The sequence below is a fragment of the Urocampus carinirostris genome, chromosome 20 (genome assembly GCF_059441175.1).
Source record: "Urocampus carinirostris isolate Australia breed hairy pipefish chromosome 20, RoL_Ucar_1.0, whole genome shotgun sequence".
Classification (NCBI taxonomy): Eukaryota; Metazoa; Chordata; class Actinopteri; order Syngnathiformes; family Syngnathidae; genus Urocampus; species Urocampus carinirostris.
The window spans coordinates 6,258,283-6,275,022 of NC_142368.1; the positions used below are offsets into that span (position 1 = coordinate 6,258,283).

Genomic DNA, 16,740 nt, shown 5'->3' on the forward strand with positions numbered 1-16,740 from the left:
CCTCAGTGTGCCTGCGCTTGTTTGATTGGCCCGCAGGAACGCTTACCCAGACGCCGAGTGTTTACACTGCAGATACCGCAGCAAACACACGGCGCACAACAGGCGAACATTTTGCAAAGCGGTTTTATTTTCTTAGGTTGCAGTTCCGAGCACCCTGCTGAGTGGTACCTGGGGACCACTGCACTGTGGAATTGCCCGCCTCTTTCCTACTGCATTTTTATTTGATCTGCACCCTGCCTGCTCGCCGGAGCGTGTCGGATGCCGATAGCCGGTATCTGCCACCGGCACACTCACCCTAACACTCTTTGGTCTCCTTTTTCACACTCCCGCTGCCAGACTAGACATCCCTTGGCCTTCTGTCTCTGTCTGGCTTGTTATCAAAGTCCTGTGAGGCTCTGCTGGGGCCGACCGCCATTGACGTGAACATCTTGATCTAAACAACTGGGGTGCTAATTATGGCATGGAGGCTATTTTAGGCCCGCTGGCCATATTTCAGTGGCCAAATACTACGCTTGCGCCTCGAAAACTGTATCTGGACAGTTTCCTGTATGTGGCACACAAAAGAAACTCTCTGAACAACTGTCACCAGACGAAGGCCGAACGGTGTGGACTGGATAGATAGATAGATACTTTATTCATCCCCGTAGGGAAATTCATAGTTGATTATTGATTAATAAACAACAAAAGGATACTGCTGGAAGTGTGAATTTCCAAATGGGGATGAATAAAGTATCTTTCTATCTTATTAACAGGATGGCCTCGGGGTGCCGTGTTGTAGTTTAGCAACAGCGGAGTGGATTGCGTCACACGCTAGGCCAAAAGTTGGACGTCCCTGCAGCAGATGTAAATCTTTGTGCCCATGGTTACACTACCTCTTGTTCATGTAGATAGCGAGTCCTCCTCCTCTCCGCTTCCCACAGGCTTTTGTGTCTCCGTCTGCCCTAACAGCGCCGAAGCTGGGTAGCTCCACGTTAGCGCCAGGGATCCTAGACCTGAGCCACTTTTCCGTAAAACACAGCAAACTGCACTCCCTGTACGCTTTGATGTTTTTCACCAGCACAGCCAGTTTGTCGGTCTTATTTGGTCGAGAGTTCCCATGATTACAGACGGTACCAAAGACTTATAACGCCGCTAGCCACTTAGCCTTCACCTTAGCTCTGGCTCTGCAGCCACAATAGGGCCCCCTTATTACGCCGGCACGAGAATTCTTCAGGGCAAGGAGTTGATTCCTCGAATAAACGCATTTTTGTGCGTTAAAACCCATAACCCTAGGATAGAAAGTAATTGAAAGTGTAGTTGTCAAATGGGACGAAAAACACTGAAGATGGAAGCAGACAAAAAAAAAAATATATCACAAAAAGAGCGAAATAAGACATAGTCGCTGGAAAGGCTGCCGCTCGCGGCGGCGCCTATGATTTTTTAGCATATCCAACTCTCAGTTCAGAAGTTTAGTTCAATGCCATGAGTGAATTTTGGTTGTTCTCCTTGTGATTAAGTGGGTTTTCACCAGGCACTTCAGTTTCCTTTCACACCCTAAAAGTAAATATACATGGACAGTTGGTGGTCAAGATTGTCCCTAAGATTGAGTGTGTGAGTGAATGTTAGTCTGTCACTATGTGCCCTGTGATTCCGGACTATAGAGCGCACCTGATTATAAGCCTCACCCACCACATTTTCAGAGGAAAAACGATTTTGTACTTACACTAGCCGCACCTGTATATAAGCCGCATGCGCCCACATTAAAAGAATGTATCACAAACACAAAATTAACCCAGACCGGACTGTAAGTCCCGCGATTGAAACTAAATGTCGTTCATTAAAGTACACAGTCCAAAAATCCCAGCCGGCAAAATAAACGGAAAATGATACCGGTACTTAAGGTTTGATGCAGACCTGCAGAGTCCGGGTCCCGTTGAAAGTAATCCTAGGAAAAAAGTGTATATTTCCAAAGGTAAGGGTGGGAAAAATATATATCCAGGGGCGGCAGTAGCTCAGGAGGTAGAGCGCTTGTCTTGGGATCAAGGGATCCCAGTTTGAATCCCGGCTCGTCCATGTTACATGTCGAAGTGTCCTTGGGTAATACACTGAACCCCTAACACCCCCAATAAGCAGGTTAGCGTCTTACATGGCTGCAATACAAGGCCGCTATTGGTAAATGTGGAGCACATTGTAAAGCGCTTTGGGAAGTCATTGACTTGAAAAGCGCTATATAAATGCAGATCATTTCATTTCATTTCATTTCCACTATTGTCCGCCGTGTCCACAAACACTCACCTTTACCGGTCCCCACTTCCCGTCACCCTGTTAGAAAAATTACATGAAATTGGCCGCATCACTGAATAAGCCGCAGGGTTGAAAGTTTGGGGGAAAAGTAGCGGCTTATAGTCCGGAATTTACGGTAGTTGGCAACCAGTCCGGGGTGTCCCCTACTTAATCCCTGATGTCAGCTGATATTGGCTCAGGCAGACCCGTGGACCCTTATGAGGATAAGTGGTTGAAAAATGAGTGAATTCATACATGACTGCATGGTCCAAACACGAGATTCTCTCTAAGATTACCTTGCTTATGAGCGATCACATCGACTTCAGGTTTCAGGAGATTCATGCGATTATCTGGGATGTTATCATTTAAAGACGTGACAAGCTTCCCTATGTTGGAGCAATCCATCATGGCTTCCTACAGTTCTCCGGCACAACGCCAAAAGGAAAGTCATTGAGAAGAGGCCGAGGGTGAAATATGACAAAGATCATTAGCCCAGTATGCGGCGGTGACGGCACTTTATCTCAAAGCTCTTTTATCTCACCTCGTTCCCCCCCAATCCGCCCCACTCAATTCGCTCGCCGCTCGGAGCTCATGAAATATTCAATCTGTGGATTTAACGTCGGAAATGATTTAACGTGGTGTTTGCTATTTTGGCAGAGAAGTCCAGGGAATAAGACAGGAGGTGGCCACTCGCCGCCTGTTGTTCGTTACCAGGCAAACACACGGATGAGTTGAATGGATGTGACTGGCCGTGCGAGCGCCACCTGTTTTGCTGCTGTCGAGTGCCACTTTACAGATCCTGAGGCCTGTTGCTTTTGTTTAGGGAGCAAGCATTGTTAAGACCAGGAGCTAATAGCCTGTGTATAGCCTGAGGCTTCACTACGCAATGAGATAATGATACGGAACAACAAAGGAGTGCATTACAGGCATAGAATAAAACGAGAGATTCAAGCCCAGAAGAACATCCATCCATCCATTGTCTTCCGCTTATCCGAGGTCGGGTCGCGGGGGCAGCAGCGTTAAAAGGGAAGCCCAGACGTCCCTATCCCCAGCCACCTCCTCCAGCTCATCCGACGGGACCCCGAGGCGTTCCCAAGCCAGCCGAGAGACATAGTCTCTCCAACGTGTCCTGGGCCGCCCACGGGGCCTCCTGCCGGTGGGACATGCCCGGAACACCTCCCGAGGGAGGCGTCCAGGAGGCATCCTTATTAGATGCCCGAGCCATCTCAACTGGCTCCTCTCAATGCGGAGGAGCAGTGGCTCTACACCGAGTCCCTCCCGGATGACTGAGCTTTTCACCCTATCTCTAAGGGAGAACCCAGCAGACCCTGCGGAGGAAACTCATTTCAGCCACTTGTATCCGGGATCGAGTTCTTTCGGTCATGACCCAAAGTTCATGACCATAGGTGAGGGTAGGAACGTAGATCGACTGGTAGATCGAGAGCTTTGCCTTTCGGCTCAGCTCCCTCTTCACCACGACAGACCGGTACAGGGTCCGAATGACGGCAGACGCTGCAACGACCCGTCTGTCGATCTCCCGTTCCATCCTACCCCCACTCGTGAACAAGACCCCAAGATACTTGAACTCCTCCACTTGGGGCAAGACCTCCTCCCCGACACGGAGGGAGCATACCACCCTTTTCCGACTGAGAACCATGGCCTCGGACTTGGAGGTGCTGATCCCCATCCCGGCCGCTTCACAGAAGAACATGCAATAATGAAACTGACACTAGAGGGAGCAAGAGAAATATGCTAAGCTTAAACCTCTTGAAAGAAACCTTTAAAGAATATTGGTCGGCTTCTGTGATATTTAAATCAGAAGTTTTGTGGTAGCTGTTAACCAGTTAAAATCCGGTTTTGGGTCGGTGGCTTGCTAAAAGATCATTGCTAAGAGATCATTTCTTCCTTATGCCATGAGGCTCTTTAACTCCACCCGGGGGAGTAAAAGCCCACGTTAAACTCCACCCCCCACATTGGAATATTACCCTATTTTTATTACAGTGTGTATTTTCCGTAGCACTATTTAAATACTCTATATCAACACGTTATACTGGGTATTTTTGTATTCTATATCTTTTATTTTTTTTTATTTTTTTTTTAACACAAGGATACTGCTGGAAGTGTGAATTTTCCTACGGGGATGAATTAAGTATCTATCTATCCATCTATCTAACTAGACATCTATCTATCTAGACATCTATCTATCTAGACATCTATCTAGACATTTATCTATCTAGACATCTATACATCTATCTCTATCTATCATCAGGTACTGCTGGAAGTGTCAATTGCCCTACGGGGATGAATTAAGTATCTATCCATCCATCTATCTATCTAGACATCTATCTATCTAGACATCTATCTAGACATTTATCTATCGATCTATCTATCTAGACATCTAGCTATCTATCTAGACATCTATCTATCTCTATCTATCTAGACATCTATACATCTATCTCTATCTATCATCAGGTACTGCTGGAAGTGTCAATTGCCCTACGGGGATGAATTAAGTATCTATCTATCCATCTATCTATCTAGACATCTATCTAGACATTTATCTATCCATCTATCTATCTAGACATCTAGCTATCTATCTAGACATCTATCTATCTCTATCTATCTAGACATCTATACATCTATCTCTATCTATCATCAGGTACTGCTGGAAGTGTCAATTGCCCTACGGGGATGAATTAAGTATCTATCTATCCATCTATCTATCTAGACATATATCTGTCTATTTATCTATCTAGACATTTATCTATCAATCTAGCTATCTAGACATCTATCTTTATCTATCATCAGGTAGTTTGGAGGTGTTGGTACTGTTATAATCAGACAGGATTTTTAAGTGGTCATCTTGTTAAGATTGGCTGGTTTGGAGTCGTTGGGTTGTTAGTTTTCGGAGGTCTGGCCTTCTAAAATCAGGCGGATTTATGATGACTGAAATCAGGTTTCCTTTGGTTGGTTTTAGTTGGGAGGTAGTTGAGAGTCAGTGGTTTTGACGTGGCTGCGTCTTTGAAATGTATGGCCTTTTATAATCAAGCATTTTAAAGTTCTTGCTTTTATGAAATTGGTTTTAAGGGGTTTAATATATTCTAATGGGGAGATGTTTCACTGGCTGTCCAGTTCAAATCAGGTGGTTTTGAGGTGGTGGTGCTGTTGAAATCAGTCTGCTTCGAGGTGGCTCTGTCAGGACCAGACCGGAGACAGGACCCACTTGCGTTGCGTTTCTCACAAGTTTTATTGGAGGAAAGAGAAAGGGTTGCGCCCACGATGCGGTGATTGCTGGACGCGGGAAGCAGGTCGCTCTCAATGCGGAAGTGGGACTTCCGTGGCGAGCGATGGCGGTGTCGGGAACGGAACAAACGGGTCAGTAGCCGGGACAGGAGAACAAAAAACATGGTCGGGATGGGAAATGAGTCGAAAGCCATGAGAGGAGAGTAGACGTGGTCAGGATCAAAAAATGGGTCGAAGCCGGGAAAAGAATGGGAGCAAAAACAGGTGGATCTCAGGGTTGAAAAAGCTTGCCTAGAGTAAACTGAGGTTCGCAGACAGACTGACAACAGGTGATAGATAGACATGGGTTTAAATAGTGACAGGGAGCCAATCAGAGTCCGAGGCAGTTGGCGCCAAAGGAGCGGGCACAGGTGCATCACTTCAGTAATCATGATAAGCATCACAGTATTTCTGCAGTCGTATTTGTGTAGTATTTTCTGTAGTCAATTTTTGTATCATATCTGTAGTATTACTGTAGTAGTTTTTTGTAGTTTTTCTGTAGTCGTGATGTTGTAGTATTGTTAAAGTATTACTGTAGTTTGATATTTGTAGTATTTCTGTCGTAATATCTATGTAGTGGTATCTTTTGTATTCTAGTGTTTTTGTAGAATTTCTATACTAGTATGTTTCTAATATTTCTTGAGTTTTTTTCATATTACTGGAGTTGATTCTTTTAGTATTTCTTCAGTATATTTTAATCAGGATAAAACAAAATGATATGTTAGACCCTGTTTTTAAGCACTTAGTGTCATGATTACTGATGTGACTCACCTGTGCCCGCTCATTAGGCGCCAACCGCCACGAGTTCTGATTGGCTCCCTGTCACTATTTGAACCCAGTCCTGTTAATCCCCTGTTGTCAGTCTGTCTGCGAATCTCAGTGTAAAATTGGCAAGCCTTTTTCGACCCTGACTCCCACCTGTCCAGTTTTTGCTCCGGCTACAACCTGTTTTGATCCTGACCACGTCTGCTCTCCCGTCCCGGCTTACGACCTTTTTTTTGTCCCAGACTACGTCTACTCTCCCGTTCTAACTTACGACTTGTTTCCGACCCCGACCACGCTTTGCTCTCCCAGCCCCGGCTACCGACCAGTTTTTCCGTCCCTGACACCGCCATCGCTCGCTACGGAAGATCCACTTCCGTGTTCCGATCCCAGTCCGAATCCGAGAGTGACTTGCTTCCCGCGTCCATCAAACACCGGATCGTGGACGCAGCCCTTCCTCTCTCTTCAATAAAACTTGTGGTAAACGTCACGCAATTGGGTCCTGTGTCCGTTCTGGTCCTGACACTTAGTTTAATATTTGGTTTAATTGTAATTTTTGGTATTTTTGTAGTATTTTTGTTGGAGATGCACAATGGGCACAAAGTTGGCACAATTTTTTTTAACGAGTATTATATTTACTGTTTTGTATATCTATATCTTGATTATATTTTGACCATTTTTGTTTGGCTGGCCGTAGTTTGCCCACTCCTGATCTGGACCTAAAATCTCTCCTGGTGGTATTCTAATAATGTGTTTGTTTTTTTTTTTACTTAGTCTACTCACCTGGTAATAACATGGTTATAACACAAGTGCATATCAAACTGGGTGCCTTTTGTGCCGATTAGTAACAAAAATGAGCTCTGGGGTGGAAAAAAGGTTGTGCGGATGCTGTTCTTGCTGCGAGAGAGAAGAAAACAAAGCGTTTTCCATTCTAAAAGGCAGCGTGTTGCAGATCCATCAGGGCGATCCACGCACGCACGGCCCGTGTGGCCCGCGGCCGTCGCAGGTTAAGCACGCTCATTCATTTCTCTCGTTTCTTGCTGCTGCTCGCTTCCCAGACGTGCCGCGTATGCTAATAAGATTCGGCTCACCGACTGTTCTTCGCTTTCTATTATACTTCCTTTTTGGGGGGCTGGGAAAAAGCAGAGAAGGGAAGATAAGAGTTAAGATTGGATGGTGCACGTAGGCTGCTTGGATTGGATCTTTTGCAAGCATTGAAGCTGTGGTGTCGAGCATGCTACCTGCGGGACAGTTTAGAAATGCCTGTACTTTTTTCTATTCTCTTCTCTTTTCTTATCATCTTCTCTTCTCTTATCTTCCTATCTTTTCTTTTGAAATGAAATGATCTGCATTTATATAGCGCTTTTCAAGTCAATGACTTCCCAAAGCGCTTTACATTGTGCTTTACATTTCCCAATAGCGGCCGTGATCTGTGCAGCCGTGTAAGGCGCTAGCCTGCTTATCGGGGGTATTGGGGGTTCAGTGTCTTACCCAAGGACACTTCGACATGTAACACGGATAAGCCGGGATTCGAACTGGGATCCCTTAATCCTAAAACGATCGCTCTACCTCCTGAGCTACTCTACCTCCTGAGCTACTACCGCCCCTTTTGTTCTTTTCTTTTCTTCTCCTTTCTTCTCCTTTTGAATCCTTTATTCTCTTCTCTTATCCTCGAATCATCCTCTTCTCTTATCCTCTTATCCTCCTATTCTCTTATCATCCTCTTCTCTTCCTCTCTTATCCTCTTCTCTTCCACTCTTATCCTCTTCTCTTCTACTCTTCTACTCTTCTCCTCTTCTCTTATCCTCTTCTCTTCTTCTCTTCTTCTCTTATCCTCTTCTCTTCTTCCCTTACCCTCTTCTCTTATCCTCTCCTCTTATCCTCTTCTCTTATCCACTTCTCTTATCCTCTTATCTCCTATTATCCTTCTTATCTCCTCTTTTCTTATCCTCTTATCATCCTCTTCCTTCATCCACTTCTCTTCTCCTTTATTTTCTTCTCTTCTTCTCCTCTCCTCTTCTCTTCTTCTCTTGTCCTCTTCTTTTATCCTCTTCTCTTGTCCACTTCTATTACCCTCTTCTGTTCTCTTATTCTATTTTTCTCTTATTCTCTTCTTTTATCCACTTTTCTTATCCTCTTCTCTTCTTCCCTTACCCTCTTCTCTTATCCTCTTCTCTTATCCACTTCTCTTATCCTCTTATCTCCTATTATCCTTCTTATCTCCACTTTTCTTATCCTCTTATCCTCTTCTCTTATCCACTTCTCTTATCCACTTCTCTTCTTCTCTTACCTTTTTGTCTTCTCTTATCGTCTTATCCTCTTCTCTTATCCACTTCTCTTATCCTCTTATCTCCTATTATCCTTCTTATCTCCACTTTTCTTATCCTCTTATCCTCTTCTCTTATCCACTTCTCTTATACACTTCTCTTCTTCTCTTACCTTTTTGTCTTCTCTTATCCTCTTATCTCCGCCACGTCAAACACACTCATTGATTAGATATTGAAAATAAACTGTATTTTCCTTCCGTGTCCGTTTATATCCAGTTAAGAAGACGAAAGGTCAGCCAAATTAAGAACTAGAGAGATAAGTAGTTCCTTCCAGGTTTTTATTACAGAATATTCTGGGCACAAGTGCCAATTCAAAACAGGTTGCGACAACTGGTACTCAAACAAGTGTCCCTTTGAATACACTGGATGCTCCTCTATTTTAGTATATCTCAAATATAGCTCCAGCTTTTTTTTTATCAGTTTCTTCAATATAATATGTAACAGTTGAACTCACTGATTTCCTTTCGCCCCCTGCAGGAGACAGACTTGCTGGACATCGCTTACATCAAAGACGCCCGCAATGGAAAATGCACCAAAACGCCAAAGGTAAGCCCAGATGGGGGCCCGCCATTGAAAGAAACCGAAAAACCAAATCCTTTGTTTTTACCTTTGTCAGTCTAAGTGAGTGTGAGAACTGATTTTGTGAGTATTCAAGGATACCAAGTGTTGATACCACCACTATTTTTTTGATAACAAATCCTTAATATTTTATAGAATGACCTTTACTTTACCAGTAAGCATATTTTTAATTGCCTATAATTGATTCAAACGTTTGATTCCTCAATTTCTGCTATCATCAATACTTGGTACCGATACTCGCTCATCCCTATTTTTTACCATCATTGTCAGTACCAGAATGGAAACAGGACCCAGTTGCGTGACGTTTTTCACAAGTTTTATAGAATTAAAGAGGAAGTGAGAGAAAAGGGGAAAGAGGGAGAGAGAAAGAACAAAGTCCAAAGAAAAAGAGAGAAGGAGAGAAAAGAGAAGGGAAGCGAGAGAGATAGAGAGAGAGAGAGAAAGGGAGAAAAGAAAGAGAGAGAAAAGAAGGTAAAAGACACAGAGAGAGACAAAGAGGAACAAAGAAAGAGAAAAAGAGAGATGGAGAGAGTGAAAGAGAGAGGGATGGAGAGTGAGAGAAACGGTGATCCGAACACGGAAGTGAATCTTCCGTAGCGAGCAGGGACGGAAAAATTGGTCGGTAGCCGGGGTCGGACCGGAGTCGTAAGCCAGGACGGGAGACTAGACGTGGTCGGGAACAAAAAATGGGTCGGAAGGGATGGGAGAGCAGACGTGGTCGGGATCGTATCGGGAGACAAACAGGAGAAAAAACGGGACAGGCAGGAGTCAGGGTCGAAAAAGGCTTGCCTAGAATACACTGAGGTTCGCAGACAGACTGACAACAGGGGACTGACAGGCCTTTTTTTTTAAATAGTATGTTTTCGTTTAAGTATTGCTTATTTTCCCATTTGATTCCCCGGAGGTGGGGTGGAAAATTACCCCCCTACTTCAAATTGCATGCCTCACTGCAGAGCCGCATCAAATCAGCTTTAAGAATGCTGCCTCCAGATGAGGAAAATCAATATGGCCGATCAATAGTGGCCATGTATCATCACTTTGGGCGAAGGGGGATTAGAGGGTGGCTTGAGCCCGCCGTCCATCTGTCTTCATTTCATTCTATCTCTCCGACGCCGATTTCTCCGGGCGCCGTCACGCTCGGCGGGTGGCGGCGGCGTTTCTGCGGTTATCATCTCGTTTCCCCGCTGCGCTTTCGTTGCCGTTTTTTTCCTTTCGGTAGAATAAAAAAATACGGCTCATTGTCTGGCCCCGTAACGGCGTGGGCGGCCCGCCGGCGACCTCGCGCCGCTCGTGTGTGACTCACGCGCCGTCTCGATGACGCATTTTGCGGCATGCTCTTTTTTTTATTGCATTCCTTTCGATATCAGGGTTCGTACGGGTGCTTGAAATCCTTGAAAACGCTCGAATTTTAAAGTTGTCGGTAAATTGCCTGAATTTGGGGTGAAGTGCTTCTTTTATGAAGTGTTTCTTCGCAGTTTGACTCTAAAAATGACGCCGACATGCCAGCTCTGGTGGCTTGTGATTATGGCTTTGTCATGTGAAGCGTCACCGCCCCCTACTGATCGCCCCCAAGAGTTAATCTTTTATAAAACCGTCTCTTTTGCTTCGTTCAGGATAAAGTTATTGAAAAGTTCAAAGCAGGAATGGGATACCAGAAGATTTTGCAATATTTACACATCTTGACACATCTCCTGGAGCACTGTGGGAGCAATAATATCAAAAGAGAGAGAGCATTAAAGCACTGCAAACCTACCAAAACTAATCAGAGAAACAACCAAGAGGCCCATGATCACATTTATGACCTGTGGGCATACACAGCTGAGGTTGGACAGTGTGCATTAGGCAACCATTAGTCGGAGTCTTCATTTCCCTTTTCGGAAGAGTGGTAAGCCCTTTTGGAAAGAATACCACAAAAAGGCCCATTTGGTGATTGCAAGAAAACCACAAATAACATGTAAAACAAAGTGCTCTGGTTAGATACAACACTTTTTTTTTTGGCCTGAATGCAAAGCAATAGGTTTGGCACAAGAGTAACACTTCACATCACCCTGAAAAAAAAAACCTTCCCCACTGTCAAACATGGTGGTGGCAGCATCATGCTCTAGTTACTTTTCCTCAGTAGGGACTGGAAAGACCGCTGGAGTTGATGGAAAATGGAGCAAAATAAATTGCTATTCCAGCAGAAAAATCTTTTGGAGTCTGCAAGAGACCTGTGAATGGGGCCAACAGGACAATGACCCTGAACTAGACGGGCCCTCCGGGCGATTTTGAGGCCCCCGCCTTAATATAAATGTTAAAAGGACAATGTGTATTATTCAACCACTAGATGTTGCTGTATTATGTCAGGCAGTCAAAAACAAGTGTTAAAACGCACACGGAAAAATTCAAACTACGGAGACTCAAAGGAACCATAAAGAACCATTTTTTTTTGCAGTTTTTAGTTTTGTGGCCACCCGTAGAAGCAAGATGGGGCACAATAATGACAGTTACCTCTAAGTGAGGCTCATGTAATGTCAAATAAATAGACATTTTTATGAGTTTTCTAGGTTTGGTCTCACAAGTAGAAAAAATGAACACATTTGCATATAAACCACTGGTGTCAAACAGGCGGCCCCCGGGCGGTATCAAGCCCGCTAAGGGATTGAATCCGGCCCAATGGACAACGCGGAGAGAGGCGCAAGAGAAAAATGAGCTGCAGGTTGAAATATGTCCACTTGATGTTGCCAAAGCTAGGTGCCTCTCACAAAGGCTGTACCATTATTTCTTTCTCTCTCTTTCTTTCTTTGTTTTTTCCCTCACTCTCTATCTCTCTCTTTCACTCTCTCTGCCTCTCTTTTTATCTTTCTTTGTTCCTCTTTGTCTCTCTCTGTGTCTTTTACCTTGTTTTGCTCTCTCTTTCTTTTCTCTCTCTTCTCTCTTTCTCACTCTCTCTCTCTTTCGCTTCCCTTCTCTTTTCTCTCCCTCTCTCTTTCTCTTTGGACTTTGTTCTTTTTCTCTCTTTCTTTCCCCCTTTCTCTCACTATTTCTCGTTTTATCTCTTTTGTTTCTCACTCACTCTCTCTCTCTCTCTCCCTCCCTTTTTCTTTCACTCTCCATCTCTCTCTCTTTCACTCTCTCTGTCTGTCTTTTTCTTTGTTCCTCTTTGTCTCTTTTTCTCTGTGTTTTTTACCTGCTTTTGCTTTTTCTTTCTTTTCTCTCTCTCTCTCTCTCTCTCTCTCTTTCGCTTCTCTTCTCTTTTTCTCTTTGGACTTTGTTCTGTTTGTCTCTTTCTTTCCCCCTTTCTCTCACACTATTTCTCTTTTTATCTCTTGTGTTTCTCTCTCTCTCTCTCTCTCTCTCTTTTGTCCCACCCTCTCTACTTTTCTCTCCCTCTTTTTCTCTTATTTCTTTCTCGCTAATCTCCTAGTCCGGCCCCCAAGAATGTTTGTTCTATCGTGTGGCCCCTGAGTTAAAATGAGTTTGACACCCCTGATCTAAACCGTATGCATAGTACAAAAACGTCCTTTAAAATAAGGACATCAGGAGGGGTGGTTCAATATATTTTTCCAATGGATTGTATTTTTTAACACTAGGGGGGACTGAACGATACACACTGTACCTTTAGGTGCAACAATAGTGGATTAATGATCGTTTTTTTTATATGAATTGATTGATTTTGATTCTCTGTTTTTCTTTTTTTTGTGTAGAGAATAAAAAAAATGCATTATCTAAAACAGACCCTATCTTCAGTGGCCCCGTATAAGTTTTAAGCCTGAAATATGTCAATTTCTCACAAGGTTCATGAGGGGGGGGCAATACTGTAGGAGAAATTGTAGGTTCGATAATCTTTTAAGTCTTCTTTCGTGATTGAATTAAGTACATCGGGAACCAGCCATGAGGGGGAGCCTTTTATTTCGTCATCCCAAAAGAACTCACAGAACTCCAAAAATAACAATGCTTTTATAGCTTCAGCCCAAAAGGCGGCCCTAGTCCTCAGTAATCAACCCGGACATGTTGTTCGTACCCTTATTAGGACATGTTGTTGCCTCAGTTTGCTCAGAGAGTCCTTGCAGAAAGGCCTTGTAGGTCTCATGCCCATTTTGGTAAACTCGACTATCTTGTCAAGGATCTTCTCGAATGATGTCAACATTCCCTCAATACTGTAAGCAACGTAAGCAGGTTTTTCTACATTTCTAATGTATGCAACTGTATTCTACAAATGCGAGTCTATTTTCCACAACATATCCCCCCTTTGGGAGTTTATACTCCCATTTTGAATGGAAATTAAAATTGAAAAATCAATACAGGGTATTGGTAAAGTATCTTAAATCATAGCTACACAGAATTATCGGAAAAAATAAAAATGAAAATAAGATCCTGGCGGTCAGCCTGCTGCGATTATCCCAACTCTTGTTATTCATGTTTCGATAAAAACCCCAACACTCCAAACATCTGACCCATGCACTAACCCCCCCTTCATTTATCTTTATCCGTACATATGGATTATACATGTAGACCGCCGACGGTTGATCGGTACGTGATAAAGGTAAATGAACAATCGAACTGATAAGTGATAACAATTTTTGGTAACAGTCGTTAATACATTTCACGATGAGTGCACGACTGGATAGTGATACAGTATACACATTGGCCTTTGGCCTGATCCCCGTGAACAATTAGAAGACCATGCATAGTCGTAGTCGTCAACGGGTGTCGCGAAGTCAGATGCTGGAGTGAGTGTTCCTCCCAGCAGGCATCCCGCGCAGTTTCTATGCAGCCCAAAACCCGGAAGCGACGATGCATCCTGACCATCCTAGACAGCAGCATGCTCCCCGGCAGTGTGACATACCAACAAGAGAATCACAATTAGAAAACAAAACATGCGTAGCTATTATACCTAGCGCTAAAGTGTGTTCCGCGACTAATGAAAGATCACTCTCCGTGCCCCTACACGTAGATGTTCCCCTATCTTTCCCACCCAGCGACGCCGCGCGACAACTTAAAGTGCCGTATCCAAACGAGTCATCTGTCCCTCCTCACTCAGAAATAAACCTGGGTATTCAATCACCAACTGTGCTAATTGAGCCTCCGCCGCCTTAGCACCAGCCAACACCGTCATCTGTTCCCCAAAGGTCTTAAGCACCCCCCTTTTCAAAATAGGTATGATACAGAAACACAACAAACACACAACCACCACGACGGTTATTACAAGAACACCCCCCTTTGCCAATAGACCACCCCAGTACCCAAATGTAGACGAGAACCAATCAAAAGAGATACTGTACTTCTCCGTATTTACCGTGACTTCACTGCTCAACTCCCGGATCTTTGACATTGCCTTCGTGAAGCTACCCGTCTCGGCTGTATTCAAAGGTATATAAGTACAGCACTCGTCCTTTATCATATGACACACGCCCCCCTTACTGGCTAAGAGAAAATCGAGGGCCTGACGATTCTGCCAAGCCATCCTAGATGTCTCATGCAACTGCTCCCCCAACGCACTAAAGGCCTCGTTTGTGTAATTAATAAAACGTTGTTGGTTGTAATAAACGTAATTAATCCATTCCGCGTTCTTATTTGGAGTTATCCAGATGAATATCGATTCCAATCCAGACTTCACCTCATCCCTAGCCTTAAATTCATCCGGAATCCCCCTCGGTTGTCCGATGGCATCCAGATACACTCGTCCATCAGGAACATACGCTCTCCTAACCCTGGTCACCTTATGAGTCCCTAGCACCTCATGAACCCCCTTATACATTATATGGACAGGTATTTTTATCCTCACAAGCGTACACAATCCAATCCAATTCCGGGGAAGCCCGCTCCTCAAAGCGTCACCCCCGCACATCCAGTAACTGTCTGCCACCGTGACTGATTGGTCCCTAAAATAATGTACGTCCGGAATCGACATAGTCACGTTCTCGCACGTCTGATCACGCACATCCGGATTCTCAAACCACACCGCACTCTCTGGAAAATAAGGATCCATCCCTGCGTGCGGAAACCAGGATATAACCCAAGTTGTCTTACACTTCACTGTCGTGTTCCCCACCCAACGCCCAACCAATCCACTATAACTATACGCACCACTCACATAACATTCATACTCAGCGGTTCGATCAATCCTATACACTTTCGGAGGGCTCTTCGGGTCCGTCGTTCGTTGAAATTCCCTACACATCCTATACCTAATCTTCTCAGGAGTCAATGTCAGCCTCGGATAATAATGTCCACCCTTATGACCAGAAGTAAACCTACATTCTATAGTGCACATCGGCAGCGGAGGAGGTTTAACCACAAAGACTTGCGAAGCAAACCTCGGGTCTTTGCATATCCGCCGCTGCTCCCTTGCACATGACTCCATCGTATGTTTCTCTGGAACCACAATCGAAACGCCTGGCGGCGCCGTCGAGCACGCTATACATTCCTCATCCGTCATGTCCCTCGCGGTATACCATAACCATCTATACCACGTGTTGTACTTTGCGGTTTCCCACCCACGTTCTCCCGTCGGGTCAAAACTCCCTGGCCTAAACACCCCCAAGTCCAGCTGACCGTCGGCCGGTTCCCCAACTGGTCGCACGTTTCTCTCTCGTCGTATCATTCCCATAACGCTCGGGATACTAGTATTAACAATTCGTTTTCCATTGCGAATAGTGCCTCCCAAATTTTCAACCGTTTTGGTATGTCGTACAGTAGTGTCACACTTAACCGGGCTGCTGTCTCTTTGATGCGTCAAGGTCTGCGACTGCATCGCCGCTTGTCGGATCTCCGGCTGCATTCCCGGACCCGCGACCTCCATCCGTCGCTGCATTCTTCCGAGCTCTGCTCCTAGTGACAACCATATCAGACAACTTATTACCACACACAACTTCATCATCCACCTCATGTTTCCCCAATTCAACGTTACTGCCCTGTTGAATTCCGTTGGTCCCCTCGATGGTGACCGCGTGAGCCTTGGTGCAATGGTTCAGATGGTACCAGGTTGAGCTGCCCTCGACCTGGACTGCGGTCGGCGTCGCCCTCACGACGGTGTACGGCCCCTCACGCCTCGGTTGATACCAGTGTCGTCGAAACACCTTGATGTAGACGAGATCACCTGGGACCACCGTCCCTCCGAATGGTCGTTCGACTTCGGACTCTTGTCTCTTCACCTGCAGGTAGATGGCCTTCTGGATAGCCGTCAATTGTCTCATATAGTCTCTCAGTTCAGTTTGTAGTTGCTCAAGCGGCGGCCCCTTATACGGACCCCTCAAATGCGGCGCGGGCATCGGCCTGCCCGTCAGCATTTCATGTGGTGTCAAATGCGTGATACGATTAGTCTGCATACGATAAGCAACGTAAGCAGGTTTTTCTACATTTCTAATGTATGCAACTGTATTCTACAAATGCGAGTCTATTTTCCACAACAATACTTTTGCAAGGCACTGCATACAATGCAATCTTCTATAGGAGATTAGCGTAAAGAGTTTGTGTCCTTGCCGTGGCTAATTAGCGCTCGCTCGTCATTCACGCTGATTCGATTGCGGACCTCCGAGTCAATCAC

At 44.9% G+C, this 16,740-nt stretch overlaps 1 protein-coding gene across 1 annotated transcript in view; it reads left to right on the plus strand.

Annotated features, from left to right (window-relative positions):
- plcb1l (phospholipase C beta 1-like) overlaps window positions 1-16,740 on the plus strand; it is a 184,979-nt gene that overhangs the window by 45,133 nt on the left and 123,106 nt on the right. The window contains exon 3 of the mRNA XM_088324426.1: window positions 9,111-9,179. Within this exon, the coding sequence (XP_088180552.1) occupies window positions 9,111-9,179 (69 nt within the window). The remainder of the gene's footprint in view (window positions 1-9,110; window positions 9,180-16,740) is intronic.